Here is a 20,673-nt window from a genome sequence, read left to right on the forward strand (position 1 = left end):
TAAACACGATATCTCAAGAAGGAAATGTCAGACCAATTTCATATTTGGTGTGTAGAAGTACCACATTGAGTACAAGAAGCCTAATGTTTTTGGTGGTCAAAGGTCACTTGAGGTCACCAGGGATCAAATTGTGAAAACCTTGTTAACACGATATCTCAAGAAGGAAAGGTCAGACCAATTTCATATTTGGTGTGTAGAAGTACCACATTGAGTACAAGACGCCTAATGTTTTTGGTGGTCAAAGGTCACTTGGGGTCACCAGGGATCAAATTGTGAAAACCTTGTTAACACGATATCTCAAGAAGGAAAGGTCAGACCAATTTCATATTTGGTGTGTAGAAGTACCACATTGAGTACAACACGCCTAATGTTTTTAGTGGTCAAAGGTCATTTGGGGTCACCAGAGATCAAATTGTGAAAACCTTGCAAACACGATATCTCAAGAAGGAAAGGTCAGACCAATTTCATATTTGATGTGTAGAAGTCACATTGATTACAAGAAGCCTATTGTTTTTGGTGGAGGTCAAAGGTCATTTGGGTCACCAGGGGTCAAATTATGAAAAAGGACAAGCTTATGGTTAGGTTAGGTGAAATTGGAACAAACTGTCAATGAATAAAGTATTTATTATTTATCTATTGTATATAATTGAATAAATTAACCAGTTTAAAGAATTACTTTGTGCACTGGTACCATGGCCCGCTAACAGAGACAACTGCGAAAAAGTAAACAAGAAACATAGAGTAGCCTTTTTTTATCTTTATTCCTTTCTTCAAACACCATACAAGAATGTTCCAATAACTCTGTTAAAACAATATTTATAAGAAAAAAGAACTCGAATGAAATGAAAAAAATTCTTTTCTCAATTTTCAGTTTCGTATAATTAAAAGTAGGAAAAATTTCTGTAAACACTACGAGACTATAATATGAAGTGTGCTTTCCGAAAAAAAAAGAAAAAAAAAGAAGAAATTTGAACGACCCCATGAATTTGCATTTTTTTTCTTTTTTTTTCTTCGATATTGACAAATTTACAATAACTGTTAGAACTAGACCAAATAGCATGTGAACCTCACATAACATATTGAGTATGATCAGATATGCTTTTTTTTTTTTTTCCGTACAGAGTAAAGTATCTACAAAGGAGGCATTCCAAACCTGAGAAGATCCACATGTACCGCGAGGGAACCTTGGCGATATCGATACGTTACATGCAAGATAATTAACAGCTATACAACAAACAGGCACAAAGAAGCTGTCAATAAAAATGTCAGCTCTGTGTGGCCTTATACAGACACACACACACGCACGCACACACGCACACCAAAAAAACAAAACAAAAAACATATTAGTCGCTGCTTAGGGAAAGCTTACCATAGAAATAATACCTGTGGGTATTCAGTTTTCTTAGACAAAACAAAGATATCAGTTGCACTCTCTTATTATTAGAACAAGGGAGAAAGTTGAATAGTCTAACGAAGCTAATTGTAATGAAAGGCACCGAAACACAAAAAAAATACTGGAGAGAAAAAAGAGAAGAAAAAATTACTTTGACACCGCACTCCTGTGTTGGCTTCCATAATAGGTGGATGCCACCAGTTAAAATGAGCAACTGAAAAACAACAAAGACTTACATATAAACAACACTATTACAAGAGGAACGCACTGGTCTGTAGAAATTGTTGAAATACCGATGGACTGGGTATGAGCAGTCGATAATTGTCAAGAACATATTAAATGTAAACTCCAGTAATAACCAGCTTCTATGGGTGTGGTGGAGGGGAGGGTGGGGGGGTATTTGGGCGGGTGGGTGGTGAATCATGATGTAAAGCATTCTTAATTTTGTTGGCTGTTGTGATCAGACCATACACATTTCATGATGTAACAATGAAATTTTGGCCAAAATTTAACAAGTGTTAGTTTTTGAGTTTGACATACGTTCGGCTTGGTATAACATCGATGCAAACGATGACAGTTAGGGTAGGAGAAGTTTTGATCTTGAATAAATAGGGCGTGGCAGTAGGAGAGACTATTATTATTATGTAATATACAAGATACTTCAAACTTTGAATGGTCAAAAGCCAATCATTATCCATCATCTTCACCCACAAGGGGGTACCAAACTTACAACCAGTCATTTTGGGTAAACATTTAAAGCAAGATGAAAAGAAAAAAAAAAGAGAGAAAAATTAGGCAGTACTTGTGATTCCTTAGAGCCTAATGGCCTACATAGGCAGTATAGTTAAGTTAAGTATTCTGTATAAACTTCCCAAAAAACTCTGCAATGGATACAAGGATATGTCTTGAGATCTCATTGGGGGGGGGCCTAGCCTGTCCTGGTGCACAGATGTCTGCAAAACTTTAAAAGAACTGTCCAGAAGAAATTGAACCAGCAAAATAGGAACTTTTAGCAAGCTGGTGAAATTTTGCTAAGAAAGATTACTTTTGATGCAAGTTTGTTATCAACTTCCATATCAACATTTCTTGCTAGAATGAAATATAGGAATTTAAAACTGATCTCACAAGAATATTAAGAATGGGATCCTCTTTGAAACACGACGAAACTTATATTTTGTCAGCTGAAGGATGGCAACGTTGCTTGAGGAACACAAAACACTGTCATAACAACATCTTCATAGGTTTCAGGGTGATCTTCCAAAAATAAACTGAACATGCAAATATTCCAGCAAATCAATAAACAGGATTTGTTTTTTTTACAAAGCACAGCATGACAGGAATTTGTCAGCTAACATCTTGCAATCATCTTTCGCGGGATACATTCATGTTACCATTTGCTTGCATTTTCTTTGTAAAAAGTAAAACAATCCAAAATTCTATGAAAAAAAGCCTTATCCATATTACGAACAACCTCCTGAATGCCTCTCTCATAAACCGTTAATTTTTTGAGTATTAATAAATGAATTGAATGCATTGTTGCATATTCTGAGCTTGATATGCCATTCCACCTTCCCTGCCATATTCTAATAGGTCGTTGTTTTTAAGTTCTCTACTCAATAAGAAAGAGGCAGGAATTGCGCCCCCTCCTAGGTATCGACTACCCTCTTAGTAAACTTTGGTGCCATTTTGTGGACTCCTAGATGTGGTTGTGTCCTGCACAACCCCCAAAGTTTACCCCCCATTGCAAGTCATTTAAACTTTTTTTTTGTCCAGCAAATCAATTTTTTACATTCATTCAGACAATTACTAAAAACAAAAACAGAACAGAAAGAAAAGTCAGTTTGTACACATTCATATCAATATCGGGACCAAGAAGAAATCAAGAAAAAATATACACCTTCATCAAGATAAAAAAAGGCAACCTCAAACTTTTACTGCACAATGGTTGTACAAACTGATACACCCCAAGATCGTTTACTTTATGATTAATATTTAACTATTATTATTATCACACCTAAATTTTATAATACTCAACCAGGTACAAACCACTTATGAAAAAGGAAAAGCTTACAAAATACAGAATAAGCTAGCACATCTGTTCTGATTACGACATCAAAACGTAGGATGCAAAGTGTACATGGTAGTTAAGTCTTAACAATAGTTTAACGAACCTATGATATATCAACGTACAATATAATCCATATGTAACCTTTAGACAACGACGACCATATTTATAACCATCCATGCTTGTACAAAAAAAATCGTTAGTAATAGTAATATCTGATAGAGAGAGATTCAGCAGTAAAAAACACCAGCTAATTTTTTTTTTGTTTTTGTTGAGAAATAATACATAAGGATAATTATTAAGACACCATTTTTTTTTTTCCAACAGTGGTGCTACACGTTATACTAATTGTATCTACTTTATACACATACCACTATGTAATGGTTATAATTTGCAAAGACTGTTAAAAACAGGTCATGAAAAACCTTATGAATATGCACGACTCACGCTAAATGGTTACAAGTTATTTAAATGACCCCTAATTTACATATTTATTCAACTCTTTATACGAGAAGCAATAGTCCCTACTGCTTTGGACTCTGGATTAAAACATACTGCATTTTACAACTTTCTCTTAACGGGGGATTAAAGGGAAGTTTATTCACCAATATCATAAGCCTTGTGCTAAAGATAGAGCCTACCTTAAAAAGTCCCAATAGGAGTTATTAAAGTAACAATGCATTTCACAGGCTGTCTTATCAATGATCAGAACACTGTCTGTGTCTGAGGACCCTGTGCAGAAGTTAACTACAAGCTGTATATTTGGTAGCTTCAATACAAGCAAAGTTTTCTACCGAGCCACACGACCAAACATACACCCACTAGCATTGCTGTTGTACCAGCAATCAAAACACTAGCTGTGTCTCCAATCCCAGCAACAAAAATTACTTGTGTACAGAGAACTGGTCTTACCGAAACAAGTCCAGCGAACAAATGTATTTTAGACAAGGAATATCTTCGTTTGAAAGGTTTTAGGATCAAAGAAAGGGAGACATGACTCAATTATTTTACAGCCGGAATATCTCCTATCGGGACTTTAAAATGCTGATTAGCCTCTCTACCAACCCCCACTCCCCCTCCCTCCCTCCTCTCCCCCATCAACTTCAATTCTCACTCATATTGGCATTTTTCTTTCATCATTCATTCCACGTAGAACCTGACAATACTTAACCTCTTGCAGATATGAAGACACAATACACCTTTAATTTCTTATCACCACATCTTCTAATCCAGTCAGACTAACTCACAAACACAGCTCAGCTTTTTGTGGTTTTCCAAGTCTTTCTGACTTTTGTTTACATTTTCTCATAGAAGAATTGAAATATAGATGGCTTGGGAATATCCATAAATGCTGGTTGAGATACTGTCATAATATACTAATAAAATAAGATCCTTCTTTGAATTTGTTGCTGGTAGATTGATCGTTAAATCACCTAGGAGAGAAAACCTCATTACAAGTGGATGACAGAAAAAATGATTCTTTTTCTGTTATCTGCCAACCCTTATGAAAATGTCTCTCCCTGCAACTGTTCCTCCCACTCTTTGTGTCGACCATAAATGTAATCTACAATTTGGCTATATGATAAAATGCTAGCACTAGTTTACTATAATATTCTGATAAAAGGAGTACAAAATACAAACATACACTATAACCAGGACCACAGAGGACAAAATATTAATAAGAGTCTTTTTTAAGACTGTACCATTCATTGCAAAAATGGAATAGTCCATCGTTGGGTGAAACCATTCACTAAAATTATACAAAACTGCTGGAAGGGGGGAACAATTGTTTCATTATTTCTCATTTCGACATATGGTGAGAGGGGTCAAGATCCCTTCCGAAGTGGGGTATATCCAGGTATGTCTGCTAAACATGGAAGAATCCGTTTAAAAAATTCTGCGAGATTTAGGCCCTTTTCTGCTGGATGACATCATTCCTTTGAGATAGAAGATTAAATTTCTTCACTGGGTAGTCCAAAATTGTTGCAGGTTAAGTAACACCAAAGAACGACATGATAAATCTGTTGATGATTTGTCGGGAGGCTTCAACCTGACCTCCTTTCTTAAAAAAATTCGCTACTGTTTGAAAAGCAAACCAGTTTTTTTAAGTTCAGCCAATCACTGGAGAGAGGGTTCGATGAAACTCAAATCAAGACTGTCTTTAGAATTGGACTTATATTCTCCATAGGAGACAGAGAGAGAGAGTCTGCCACACTGGTAGATGGCAACTCTTCCAAACGTTTGGCCCCGAAACACTTCGTTTCGATGTCAAGCCACATGTCCACCTAACTTCTCCAGGAAGGCTAGTACCTCCACCATTTATTTTTCCTCTTGTGATACTTCACTCTGCTTGGAACCATGCTTGGACCTCAGAGCCCTTACCAACAGAAATAAATCCACAACCTGGGAAATGAGAGTTTTTACTGTGCTCATGGTAGCAAGGCTTATCTGGGTCCTATTATGTAGTGGTGTTGTTCTGGGGGAGAGTGGCGTTGCGGCGTGGTGGCATCCTCTCGTTGACTTTGTCCAGTCCTTTAGCTTCCTGGAAGCCGCTGATTTTGTGGGTAGTGATTGCTATAAAAAAAAAAGAGTGAAATTGAAACCCAATGAAACTTTGAAAGGGTATCCAATATCCCACACAGTTCTTTTAACTCTTCATGACTTTGAATATGTTATAAGGACGGGTATCTCCTCGCCAAACTATCACAACAAACCATCACAACTAACTTACCAACATATTTGAAACATAGCAAAGTAGAAAACTGGTTGAAATTTACGTTAAAATCCATATAAAAGCAATATGTGCAAAGCGTACTCTGGTTTGTAAATCTTGACTGTGTCATTGCTCTGATATGTAAAATAATCCCCGACATGAAGATAAATATAAACGATAATAACATGAATCTGGTCGTCACTCAACCCTAGTGGTAAAATCTTGATGGCCATCAGTCTTAGCCACAAATCTTACCATGTACAGAAACTAGCTTCCATCTTGGATACTTCATTTGAGTTCTGACTCGGAAAGTTATTTTCAGACGTTAATCGACGGGTAAAATTTAGCCGAATTAGAAAGACTAATTATATTGTTCAATTTAACTAACTGTCTATATATGTCTCTTTAATGTGTTCTTAGTTTGTTTTCATTTTAGTTTTGCCTTTGAAGAAGATCCCGCTAGGATGGAAAACGTCAGGCCCTCTATCTTTTACATCTGTACCTACACAGGCTCTTTGCAGTAGATAAGCAGTTTGATCAAAGACAGAAAGTGCTTCCAGGTGGCCTTCAAATGCTTGCTGAAGTTTGAGCACTAATGACTAAAGATTTATTTTACTGGTTTTGTATACTTGCAGATAATACCAATTCCCCTTAAGAGATTCAAGCTTCAAGGATATAAGGGTTAATGCACTCTTTATGCTTCAATGCAGTCAGTTTCCTAATTTATACAGAGTTCAAAGGACATATTTGCATGCTACATTTCTTTAATAGTGTGGAGAAGAGGATTTTTGTTATGTTTTGAATTTCAATGGTGTCTCTAAAATGTTTAACAATATCGTATCCATTTATACTTCATTAGTAACCTGTTTAAATAATACTTATCGGGATGTACAAGATGTTTCTCATTTTGTTTAAATTTTCTTCAATCATTTTCTCCTTCCAACCTTGTTTGTTCTTCATTTCAAATGCAACAATGTTCTTTGAAAAGATAAATACATGCGCAGCACAAATCGTAATTCTCCTGTCTACCCGCTGTGATTTCATCAGATATCCCCAACCCTCCCATCCCCTCTACCCTCCCCTCTACCCTCCCCTATCCCTGAATGGTTGGATTAAAACTCATACCATTGAGTAATGTGTCTCTACCACCAGAGAGAGCTCCAGCCGGGAGCATGCCTGTTGGTGATTTCATCAGATATCCCAACCCCCCCATCCCCAAACCTTCCCCTCCACCCTCCCCTGTCCCTGAATGGTTGGGTTAAATCTCATACCATTGAGTAATGTGTCTCTACCACCAGAGAGGGCTCCGGCCGGGAGCATGCCTGTTGGTGATTTCATCAGATATCCCCAACCCCCCCTCCCATCCCCAAACATTCCCCTCTACCCTCCCCTGTCCCTGAATGGTTGGGTTAAATCTCATACCATTGAGTAATGTGTCTCTACCACCAGAGAGGGCTCCGGCCGGGAGCATGCCTGTTGGTGTCAATCCCTTCAGAGTTAACACACTCTCACTCTCCTCTCTGTGAAATTAAATAAATAAATTAAATCAACAAATTAAATCAACAAAAACACACAAAATAGTGAGAAATAGGTACTAGGATTAACTAAAGCGTTCACTTTAGAAAGAAATACCATCGCTAGTAGTCACAACCAGGACTGACAGGGACTTGTATAATCCCCACCATCTTTGCTTTGGATATTTCTGATGATTTGATCAAATTCAAGATTACTAAAGCAATTTTTTTTATTTTGGTTACAAGTCAGTACCAAAGTTTGCCACAATAACATACAGCTTATTGTTAAAAGTATTTTTCTTCACAATTGATTGAACTAAAAACACCATTAAATCACAGCAAAACTAGCAAATATATAAGCAAACAGTTATTGTAAGTAGCACATTCTACTCTTATGTCAACTTTAACGTCAAGTCTCACCCTGTGGCAGATTAAAAAACTTGTTTTGAAATTTTACATCAGTTTAAAATCAACACTGTGAAGTTAAAACATTAAACCATTAAGGGAATCATCATCAACATCACCAAGTAATTATGACAGGTTGCTTGGTGTGATGTATAACTTCTAATGTTAGAGATTATGCTTACAGAACAACAGAAGCAAGGTATGACTGCTCTGCAGAGATCAATAAATGGCCATTAAAAAAGAGATGGAAATTTGAAGGAACAATACAGGAAACACCACCAGTCTCCCCCTCCCCCCCACTAATTTATCCTTTGAAAATGTAAATCACATTATGTTTTGCAAACATGGGTGACCTTGTTATGCCAGGCACTGACTGGTTAGAATTCTCTTGATAGAAACTAAACATGTTGTATGTCTGGAATAGAAACTGCTGCTGGGCATCAACAATGCTTTCAACTAAACGAAACGTGTGTAAAATGTAAATATGAGTTTTGCTGTGGGCGTGGCTTAGAACATGTCAGAACTGTTGTATTGGTTTGAATCCAGAAATGGAGGTAAAGAATATTTTCATGAGACATATCACTTAATTCTCAATATCTTAAAACGAGGTGAGATAAATATGGCCAACAAGCCCAGACTAAACTATTTCTTGTTCGATTGGGTCAGTTTTGTATTGAACAGTAAGGCCTAGATAGTTTCCAACATGACAATATGTTGCAAACTGTATGTATATGTTCGAGGTGCAAACATTTCCACAAACTTGTTACCATGGTGATCTATGCTTTTGAATTATCTCATATCCGGTTCAGGAATGACATACAGATCTGGACATTGACACCTAGACACTTCAAAGTATTCTCAAATGTTAAGCTAAAATTATCAAAATAATGAGCACGATAGAATGCTATTGGCCATGGTGTATTATTGCTGGTGGGGCAAGCCAAAACAATATCTCTAATATTGTAATATATTTCTAATATAATTAGACCTATAATGTGACAGAATATATCATAGGCTATTCATATACACATATATCAGCGGCGGTTTTAAGTGTTGGTTATAATAATCAGCAGTGATTTTTACAATGCTTAAGTGACCATAAATGTGGGAGAAACCCACAAGGGCTTATGGATTACAACTTACACGTCGGGTGGCTTCCAATTCAACATTTTAACTCAAATTTGGAATCTTTTCAATTAAGAAAGTCATTGCAGATGGGAAAACCGTAACCGTAGATTGCTCTTGGATGAAAAACCCACCTTACTATGACCGGTCCAGGGATCGAACCCCGAACCTCCCGATTGCTAAGCCTCATTGCTTCAAATGCCACTGCCTTTATCCACTCAGCCACAGCACCGGTGTTAATGCCTTGACGTAGTTATATTAATGACTACTATGTAACCTCTCCAAGCCTATTTTGAGGCAGATATATTAAATGCATCTTCTCTCACCTGAGAACCGAGAAGACTCTGGCCATTTTGCCGATCGCTCTTATCTTGTTCCTGATGATTTCTCTTCTTGCTGCCGCGATATCACCTGCAAAACAGATCAAAAAGATATTTCCAATTTAAGGTATTTCAGGCCTAACAAAGATGGCTTTTAAAGTAAAAAACCTTTCCATGCATAACTTGGAAGCGACTCACAGAGTGACACAAGTGAAAACACTGTCAGATCGTAGTTGGACACGGATAAAAGGATAAGGTTTACATTTATACAGCAGAGTTTTGTCCTTCAAAAGGAGAAAGTGAAAAAAATTTAAAAAAAGGTCGAGAGCAACAAAGGGATGGAACACTATGTCTGTGCAATAGTTAATGTTAGGATTTACAAAAGCTAAATGATGTTCATTTGTTACATCAATATTACCACAAATACACAAAGCAATATTACCGTGCTCACTGACGTTTATATTATAGAAGGTCAAAGGTCAAATATGTTAATTCAAGTTGTCTGAATCAATTCCTAGTTTGGAAATGGGAGTAACAGAACAAAATGGGATGGAGTATGGGGGAGAGGGGAGGGAAGATGGGGTGGTTGGGAAATTAAAGTTCATGTCAATACTTTGTATGAGACATTGCTGGGGGGGTGAGAGGTGCAGCATATGGTGCCTTGGGGGTACCAGAGGGTGTTTAAATTAGCAGTATTCTCTTCTTTGGTAGGTCATATACCATACCTCACTCTATGGGTAATTATCAATTAAGTAGCGAGACCAAACACTATACCGTGTACCACAACAGAAGATTCCCACCAATATGTATTTTACTTGGATAAAAGCCCTACTATTCTCGAAGAGAAGATCAATAATATCTAATCACATTCCACCATGTTCTACCCTCTTTTTGTAGTCTATATACACACACATGTTGTACATACATACATACATACATGTAGTCATGTACACACATACGTACCTGGATGTATATACTGTATATCTACTACATACATGTATGTGTGTTCCTTACGTTACTTGCGAAGCCTTGAAAATTCAGTCACTTCTCACCAGTCTCACATGCATTAACAAGTCTTGTCACAAAGAGTAACTTAGTAACACAACTGTATTTATCTAATGAAGCACAGGTAGGTTTTGACAATCTCATCATATTTCTCTCAATCCTTAGGCCCAAAAATTTTCAAAGAATAAAAGGCCATCCTTTTGAATCACAGAAGATTAGAAACCTCCCCCGTTTCTTTACCTTATAAATCCTCTTTAGTGAATCATGCCTTCCAAGGCAGTATTGTGACGTTAAAAAAAGAGTACTTGCCTTAAAATTACAGCCAAAAATAAATTTATAAAAAAAATAAACAAATAAATTAACAGTAAGGAATTTTGATTCCCAATTTTGTGTCAAGGCCAGTGGCTACCTTGATAATTCATAAAGGTACGCTAGAATGCATCTCGAAACGCATCACCAGTAACAGCAGCAGCAGCAGGTTTTAGATGGACAAGAGTCCAAGGAGAGCAAATGTAGGGATAACTGGTAGAGATGTAAAGGTGCTCAGTGATACGGAACACAAATATCGCCTCTGTTTATATACGAGCAGTAATAACAGGCAGAGATGAAGATCGCTTCTTAAATGACTCTATGGGAGAGGTTGTGATTACGAGCGGCCGTCGACGCCCGACAAGCAAGTATACATAGTTCTTGCACTAGTACATCATTGCCTTCGTGTGTCAGGCCGATCGTCGGTGAGAGAGAAGCATCGCAAACTCGAAAAGATAATTAAACGATGTGTGATTGCTGCTTCTGTTGTTGATGCATACTTCATCAAATTCAATAATAATAATAACAATAATAACAGTAGCAGTACTGAGCCCTTACTGTATGGAGAAGCATATGGCATAACAGCAGACAGACCACTGTATGTACAGTGGGGAGGATATGGTGAATAGTGTATATAGTGAATCCATATATATATAAGCAATAATTGATTGTTCTTTGACATCACACTACATTGTACAGTGTAGACATATTTTTGTTTTCAAGCAGTTTTTCTTCATGACCAATTTTTTTTTGTTTTGTAGGAATTTGTTTATTTGTAGGAATTTGTTTGTTTGTAGGAATTTGCTTTTTCCCTCTCAAAATACCTGACTTTTGTTTGGGGGGGGGGGGTTTCCCTCTCAAATTTACAATTTTGCTATTTGTATTTGATTAATACCTTATGAAAAGTGTCTGGGCACAAATATTATGACAATCAAAAAGAATTGTTGAAATGACAAAGATGAAGATCTATCTAAAACTTGGATCAAGTTTTAATCATCTACAATGAGCAAGGTTCTATGGTTAACTTCCACGATTTGCAATGGTAATGCAAAAAGGTTGCTTTAACCACAACGACAAAAATCATGCCTGTGCCATCCTCAAATTTCTTGCCAAAAACATGTCCTGTGCATCCGATCTTACAGTATGTGCAAACTGTCAACTCACAAACATGATTCCCCCCCCCCCCTCTCCCTAAATGGATTGTGCGGCTCAGTAGAAGGGAATTTTGCTAAATTAGCTTAATCCTCAAACATTCGGAATGATGGAGTGAACATGAGAACGAAACCATCACTTTCTGCTCAGCAGTCATAAAAATGATATTTTATGTCAAACTGCAACACATTTATGGCTCCAATCTAAGCTTTTGATAACTTCCAACTAATCACTCATGTTAATAATTAATAGCACAGATGACAAAAACACCTTTCGAGACTGAAACAATTGGGTGAGAAATGGCCATTTCAAAACCATGATGGAAGTCTTACACATAGTACTGTAATGGGTAACTGTCTTTCATCAGAGGCCATATATGTTCCCATGATAATACAATATAATTAATGACTCATATTTGCACCAACTAACATCTTTTTAACGTTATGAAACTATGGCAACTATAAATTTAGACTTAAAATTTTTAAATTATTTAAGTTAAATTATTTATATGATTTAAATCACTAAAATTTTTCACAAAAGTGGTAAATATCTTTGAACAATTTTACCTCCTAAATATATATTTGGAAAAATATGTATGAGGGTTGATACCGATATTTTCTGCAATATAGTTTTGTCATCTTTCTTTTCACAAGATGCCTTTAATATGCCTTTTTACAGGGCAGGGCAGGGCAGGGAAATCGCAGGGTCAATTGATGATTGTTTTTTAATTTTTTTATTGGGAAGCCGTTACTGCTTCAGACGATTAATCTGCTCTCAAAAACCTGAAGTTTGCTTGCCCTTCTCTGAATTTTTTTTATCTGCGGACGTCCACATATTCGTTTGACAATCTATGAAACAGAAATGTACCGAGGAAAGTGGAACATTCAGAGAAAATCGAGGCAAAAAAAGGCAAGGAAAAGTGGATTTCAGCAGCTAGGGCACATGGATTATACATACCACTATAAGATGAAAACTGAAGTCCAGGAAAGGTTTACTAGAAATTCAGAGGGCAGTTTATATTAAGATATTGAATTTAATTACTCTAATCTTCATCAACACTTGACTTATTGTTACCTAACTATTTTTTCCCCCTTTGAGAAAAAACGAGGCTTACACGTTTTTATCATTATCTAGCTTAAACAAAGAGACAATGTCGTCCTCTTAGGAACACGGCATTTTCAATGACACTTTCCACCGTGCTGAGATCTTTGTATCGGTAACCTTCAGTAATAATATAACAAACTTGCATCTGAAACTATAAAAAACAAAAAATTAAACAAAAGAGTCAACTTTCAGTGTATGCTGAATGTTTCAAATAGCTTTCCAGAGAAAGGGAGGGGGAGAAAACATTATTAGCTCCTTGAAAGTCTCTGTTGCTATGGCAATGTTTATTTAGGTAATTTTTACTCTTTCTCTCTGCTCACACAATGCTGCTGAAATTCCCCCAAAATGGCCTCAAGCATGCCCAAATATTAGCTGAAGAGCACTGTTGCAGATCCCACACCTAATAATCAAGTGGCAGAGTTTACAATATCACATGAGAAGCATCGAAAAAACCCTCAAAAAGCTGTTATACTATGAGGCAACTGTACATTGTGTCCTTGTCATACGATGGAGATATCATCATTGCTAAATGTCTGAGTTACAACTGGGGCAGTAAAAAATGGCGGCCAAAGGTCAGTGGGGGGGGGGGAGTGCTTTCAGACCACATCATCAGAGAATTCAAAATCTCATTTTATATCATCTGAATGTTTCCACCATTGAATATATTATTCATAGATTAACTTTTTAGAATCACATTCTGGTCTCACTATTGTACCAAGTTAATTTCTAATATATTTATTTTAAATGAAAGCAACATGAAAGCAACATGAAAGCAACAAGTATTTCTGGGATAATTTTCACTACATTTTGACACTTTTTTTCTACTTATGTGAATCTCACGTCAGTTATATTATAGTCCTCGGGTTTTTGAGTCGCTTCTATAAAAAAAAAAAATTATGCTAATTGATACCGAAACCATAAAATAATAACAGCCATTGAGCTTTTAATAGGCACATTTCATTTCAAAATGTCAAACTTTTTCAATTCAACTTGTATACATGTGGTTTAAGCTGCAATGATTTTAATTACTCGTTAATTAACCTTCATTAGGTGGAAGACTTTAACATGATCTCTTAGTCTATGGCGAGACTAATAATCTTACTTTTGAGTTAACAGTCCGTAAAGTTTGGTATAGGATCTATAATCAGATGCAAACCTTTGCTGACCTGACTTCAAAAATGATATTCTGCTTATCCGCTTGCCTGTTCTGTTCTCAATACGACTTTCATTTGATAAATTTTGATAACATACATGTTCTCAACCTAACAAGCATTAGAACCGAAAATATATATATAACAATTTTTTGTCAACCTTGAAAATTTTGGCACAACCAATTTACAAGAAATTTTTCAAAAATTTCGTAACAAAGACTGGTTGATCAAACCGAACAATTGTATGTATTTCTTTCAATTTTGGTAAATTTTCAATGTTTATTATCAAGCGCCATCCAAGCAAATTACATTGAACATGAAAGTTCAACTCGATTGCCCTGCTTTACATCGAACAGCATCCTGGAAAGATTTATTATTACAGACGGGGTGCTGAACCAAATATATATATCTGTAATTAACAAAACATTCAGACACCACTCTACATTTTTGCACATCTTGCAGTCTGATAGCTAATTAGTAGGAAATTAATGAATCCATACAGTAATGGCAAATCAGACAACAACCAGACACTTTTGTAAGATTGGAGTATTTACAGTAGGCATTGTGTCAAAGGTAGGAAGTTGAGTAGGCTGCAGCATCCTGCAGCCAAGCTGCATAGGATGAAACCAAACTAAGGTATGTTCACAAAACTAAAATCATAGCATTGGAGAATTCACAGGTTAATTGTAGCTTTAACTTTTGAGTTATCTTGTTTAAAAGGTTTTCAGACTTTGATGCCTGTTGACCTCATGTGACCTTTGACCTCTACCAATTTCAATAGGATTCTTGCACTCAATAAGCTGGATCTACATACTAAGTATTAAATTCAAGAAAGACATACTTCTTGTGTGATATCGTGTTTACAGATTTTCATTTAAATGTTGACGGCATATGACCTTTGACCTCCACCAATTTCAATAGGGTTCTTGTAATCAACAAGCTGGATCTGCATACCATGTATGAAGTTCAACAAAGATGCACTTTTTGAGTTATCATGTTGAAAATGTTTTTCGGCTTTGGCCTGTGTTGACCCCAAACGATCATTGAACTTTACAGTAAATGATAGGCTTCTTGTACTCAATAAGATGGATTGACATACCAAGTGTGAAGTTAATCCACGATTAACTTTTTGAGTTACCGTGTTTACAAGCAAGTGTCACAGACACACATACGCACCATCACCATCACATGGATTCCTTTCGCCTCTGGCAAGGAATCAAATGCAGGTCATTCTTTGAACTTCAGGATCCATCAATTTGTGCATTAGCTTCAAGTAATACACAGTAGACTCTGTAACATATATTTTGGTATTCTTTTACACAGAGAGAAGGAAACATTGTAATCATCCGATAAAATGATATCAGAAGGATAAAATAAACATCTTACAAATGTCAAAAGCTATTTCCAAGAAACCAAATCATTTCATTAATCGATTGGGTAGTTTTTTAAGATGAGGGGTTCATCTAGCATGATGCAAAAGCATGATCCTTCAAATTAATTAATGTTCAAAAAAAATTCTCAAGTGGAGGAAATGTTTCTCTCTCATCTCAATACCTTGACCTTCCAAAATATCATATAAGCAGCAATGACAAAAGAAAGGACAAAAACAAAATCAATAAAACAGGGAGTTTAGCATTCTTGTCTCGAAAATAATCTAATTATTACGAGAAAGTAATAATAATTAACATGACATGTCCTACTTGAACATCTGCTACCCCTCCCCCCCCTCCCTAACTCCTTCACCCTAACTCCTCTCAAACTAAACTAAACCACCCACCCTCCTTTCCTCTCTCCTTAAAAGAAAATTCAGATTACAAATTTGCCAGCCACCACCATTATTAATCAAATACTAATCTTATACCATCTGTGATTTTAAAGCAGGTGTGTATCTAGTTACCAATTTCAGGGGTAAAAAGATTTGCTGAAGCAAACCAGTTTGCTTTTCCAATGTCTACTTGCTTTTGTCATTGCTTTTCATTGTTTTAAAGTAGCCCCTTAATCGGTTGAGCTGTTTGTCTGCAAGTGTAGAAATCACAATAATTCTGCAGATATTTCATTTATTTTCTGATTATATCTATATTTATTTCACTACATCCCTTTAAAGCCCAGACTTTGAAGTCCTTGTATCCCAGTCATCAAGTCTCTGAATTTACAACCCAGCTGATGAGTAGAGTAACAACTCACGATCCTTTTTTTATTTCTTGGGTTTGCTTGGTTTATATTCTTTTCTCTGGGATTTTTAAATGTCATTTTCTCCTGCCACATCTTTTAATCTGATATTTTGCAAAGTCTGATATTTTATTGAGTTGATGAGCAGATGCTGTTTCAACACGTTTAATATTACTAAGACAGGTAACAATTTAATCTTTACGGAAAGAGAAGAAATTGATAGAAGACCGGCTAGCGGGGTAATCAAGCTCATCTGTAGTGACAGTCAACGACAGGAATGATTTTATCACTGTAAATTATGATTTCAATTTTTCTAATTAAGATTTTCTTGTTTTTTTTAATATTTCCAAAATGATCGTTTGGCTTTTCATGTCCACATAAAGAGTAAGTCACGAAAATGAGGCGATAATCTGCACGAAAATGAGGTGATAATCTGCACCAAAATGAGGCGATAATCTGCACTAAAACAAGCGATAATCTGCATCAACTGCACCAAAGTGCAGGGATAATCTGCTCTAAAATGTGGGATAGTTGTTGTAGGACATTGTGTCTCTTGTTATGATGAGAAACTTTCAAAACAGAACCAAACTATCAATGTAATGATCATTAGAAAGTATCAACAAGTATGAAATGTGTGCTTTGTATGTTTTAATCCCCCCAGCTCCCCACACCTCCCCTTAATCTACAATGAACTGACATGAATGGAGATTGACCTTTAACCTCCAGTGTGATATATATTACTTTCAGAATATTAGACCATATATGATTTCATTTTGAATTTTAGGTTTTTAAATTATAAGCAAGTGTTTAATTGAGAATTGCTAACACCTGATGCTGCCCTAAGTAACTGACAAGGCAAACGGGCTTCAAGTATCATATAGACCTTCCAGACAAATGGTTTTTCCATAACAGGATACAGCGTTTTATATCAGTCGAACTGTTCAATTACAATTTCTTGCCGACAGAACCACCGGGTGGAATTATCTGTGCAGAGTGATGAGGCTCCGTAGAGGCCGTCTTCTCCCCTTCATTCATTTCAACAGATTCAAACTCTGCTGATAATTTTGCAAGCCTTTGAAGATGGCTTCCGTGAGACGATCATCGAGATCTGTCCCGATTAATTTCAAAATTGGCAACAACCGTTTGCAAGTTGATGAGTAAGATTTCATTACGAGCTGCTACCGTATATCTACGACCTTGTCAAGACTCCCAACACGAGACTTCCTTTTCTTGAACCGAAAACTAGGACGCTCAGATCTTTTTGTCAATTTACAGAATGAAAGAGCTTTATTAGAATATCACAACCACCCCAAAACAAAACAAAAATTCTTTATGAGATAATCGAGAATGAGATAGAGTGCGGCGAGAGAAACAGGCCGATGGGATGCTATTGGAGAATGGCGCCAACAAGCAATTAAAGATGCTGAAATATCGACAAGAATCAAACTGTTGCCCGATCTTACACGGCAGTTATCACTAGCAGCTATTACCTGAATAATAATGATTAGTTGCTGTCATCCTTGCACTAATTACAAGCTCAAAAAATGTGATATTAATTTTTACATAGGGAATGGTGAAAAAAAGTTTCTTTCTTCCTATTTTATGCTGTATGAGTCAAATTCACTACATAGCTACAAGATTCAATGGGTTGGAAGGCACTATAAATTATGATGAAAATGGGACGGACTCGGGTTAATCTACCAAAATTCAGCTTTGTCGTCCTGCTGGGCAATAGGTAATCTTCCAACCTTTTCCCTTTCCCAACCACGACCTATATGAGGTATAATGAAACATTACAAGGCTACTTTCTCAGTTTTCTGCGATTCTCTTTAACAAAAAATAAATAAAAAAAAACCGATACATCCTGTGATGGGTAAAAATTCATAGCAGCCATTGTAACCAGTGTCATGGTTTCAAATAAATTGTACTTTTCTGTTTAGAACAACACAGCGAAAAATGAAAGGGGATGAAAGCAAAACCACACTCCTACAGATCAAAACAGCCTATTATACCCAGAGCACTGGAAAAAGCAGTGCAAAAGCCATGGTAATGTGAAAAAACCCTTGTTAAAACCTCCTGAAGAAAGCCTGTATAATCTCTTGTTACCATCCATCAGTGATGCCAGGATCAAACTGCACTAGAAGATAACAAGGCCCATCAGAAAAAAATAAAAGTCTATATATATATATATATATATAATATATGTGTAAAAAAAAGGTAAAATGAGGAGAAATTCAGCATTTGCAGAATACTAAAAGTCTGCAAACGGTTGGGAAATCTTCTAAGCAAGCATCAGGCAGTAGCTCCCAGCAAGACTAACCCTAAGGGAGAAATATAATCTACAATTTTTCACCAGTCTTCTGTCAGTTTGTCAATTAATCCCCTCCCTTTTTCTTGGCGAAAAAGTAGATTTCTGACGACAGAAAATCTCTCAAGGAAAAGAATTAGCAACGGGCCAAAAAAAAAGCATTTGAGATGAAGGGGGAAAAGGGAAAAAAAACAGTATTTACTTTATGTTATTGGCTGAATAATGGCAACATTTATTATTTTGGTATCGATGTTGAATTGGCGCATGCAGTAGGGGAGGACGGAGTAGAGACATTTTGTAACGGCAGAGTGGGTGCAAGTTTCTCGGTCAAGTGCTTCTGTGTCGAGAACGATTTGCACACGATGAAAACACGGATAAAGTCAGAATTTGGTGAAGAAACTTATGAAATATTAAGGCCCTGGTAAATGGGATAAAACCTGTGAAATGCCTTGTAAAAAAACACAAACTTTCACAGTGAAATAAGAGAGAGCCCCAGTGGGAAAAATTTGACAGTGACAAATTATTTCGCTAGCTAAGTTTCTTTGGTTTATCTTAGAAAGATGGAAGCAAACATCAGTTCTGATACTTCAGGGTAAACTCAGAATATGAACATTTTGCATGCGCCATTATCATGTCATTCAGCTCGATACTTCAACAAGGAAAGACCATTTCTTCATATTGCCAATATAATTCTGCAATTACCAACAAATCGATCCTAATTTTCTGTGTTTATCAAGAATCTATTTGGAATTGTTCATAAAATTTTTCTCATTTTTCTCATTTTCTCCTTTCTTTTTATTCCGTTTCTTTCTTTAATATAGCGACCCCCTCCCCCCAACCCTCACATGTCTTATTTTTGTATAATTCTTGTCATTCAGCTTTTTCTTGAAAAATAAACTCATACTGGACAGAGCTACCCTCAGTTCAATAATACTGAAATGAACACCCTCCCCCATCTACCCCTCTGCCCCCACCCCCCCAATAAAAGATACACAATTTCTACAGTACACTTTCTTTATGCAGTTAACAGAAACTTTCTGTCATGTCTTTTATTCCTTTTTGGGGGGGGGGGGGAGAATTGCTTTTCATCAACTAAATATTAATTACTCATCGAATTCACTAGGCCTAATTTTTGTTAACTATTGCAAAAGCCATTTTTTCTGTTTCTCCAAAATGTGGAAGCCAAAAACAGAGGAGACTCAATGAGGTGAGGTGAAGGAAGATAAATTACCCAGAGTACTCTAGCGGGCAGCTGTAAAGTTACGGAGTGATAGTCATTTGATTACATCTTAAAACTATCGATGCTCGGCAGCTGGTGGTGGTCAAACTCTCAACTTGAATATCAAATACCCAAGATAAATATTAAAATACCATGATTGCAAAACCTCACCTAAATTAACAAAGCTAAATAGATAGATGAAAATAAATATAAAATAAATATATAAATAAATGAATGTAAATAAATAAAAATATGAATGAGATAAATATGCGCTATGAAACTGCTTAATATTCTTTTTATGCAGCTGCATGACACAAAAATTTATATATATATTGTAGGCAATGATTTGCTGCTGGTGAGGAGACATAAATATTACCCAGTTGGAAGGAAAACTATCTTTGTAAAATGAAATGTAATTTATGATTATAGTAGCATGACATAAATAGGAGCTTATGAATGAATTAGCAAAAATGTTTTTATATAAAAAAAAAATTGTAAACTATTTATGTAAGCTGATGAGAAATGAAAATTATCAACGGAAAATATTCCCGCTTTTGTTTTTGCATTTTCCACAAAGTGATGACTTGAATTAACTAGTAAATGATTAGTGAAAACAATTCCAGATTGATCACAAAAGTTCATAAAATAATGATGCTAGTATTGCCGTGTGGATCAAAACAGCCAACTTAATGAATGAGTAGTAACTACTAGTCACACAAGT

The 20,673-nt window shown here is 36.1% G+C and overlaps 1 protein-coding gene across 2 annotated transcripts in view; it reads right to left on the reverse strand.

The window, feature by feature from the left end:
* Window positions 1–742: 742 nt before the first annotated feature.
* The window catches only part of LOC139968665 (protein phosphatase 3 catalytic subunit alpha-like), a 128,457-nt gene continuing 108,526 nt past the window's right edge, over window positions 743–20,673 (reverse strand). For both annotated transcript variants that reach the window (XM_071972932.1, XM_071972931.1), the window contains 3 exons: window positions 9,542–9,626; window positions 7,594–7,691; window positions 743–6,032 (listed from right to left, as the gene is read on the reverse strand). In XM_071972932.1, the coding sequence (XP_071829033.1) occupies window positions 5,917–6,032; window positions 7,594–7,691; window positions 9,542–9,626 (299 nt within the window). In that variant the 3' untranslated portion in view covers window positions 743–5,916. The remainder of the gene's footprint in view (window positions 6,033–7,593; window positions 7,692–9,541; window positions 9,627–20,673) is intronic.

The sequence above is a fragment of the Apostichopus japonicus genome, chromosome 6 (assembly GCF_037975245.1).
Source record: "Apostichopus japonicus isolate 1M-3 chromosome 6, ASM3797524v1, whole genome shotgun sequence".
In the NCBI taxonomy this organism is placed as follows: Eukaryota; Metazoa; Echinodermata; class Holothuroidea; order Aspidochirotida; family Stichopodidae; genus Apostichopus; species Apostichopus japonicus.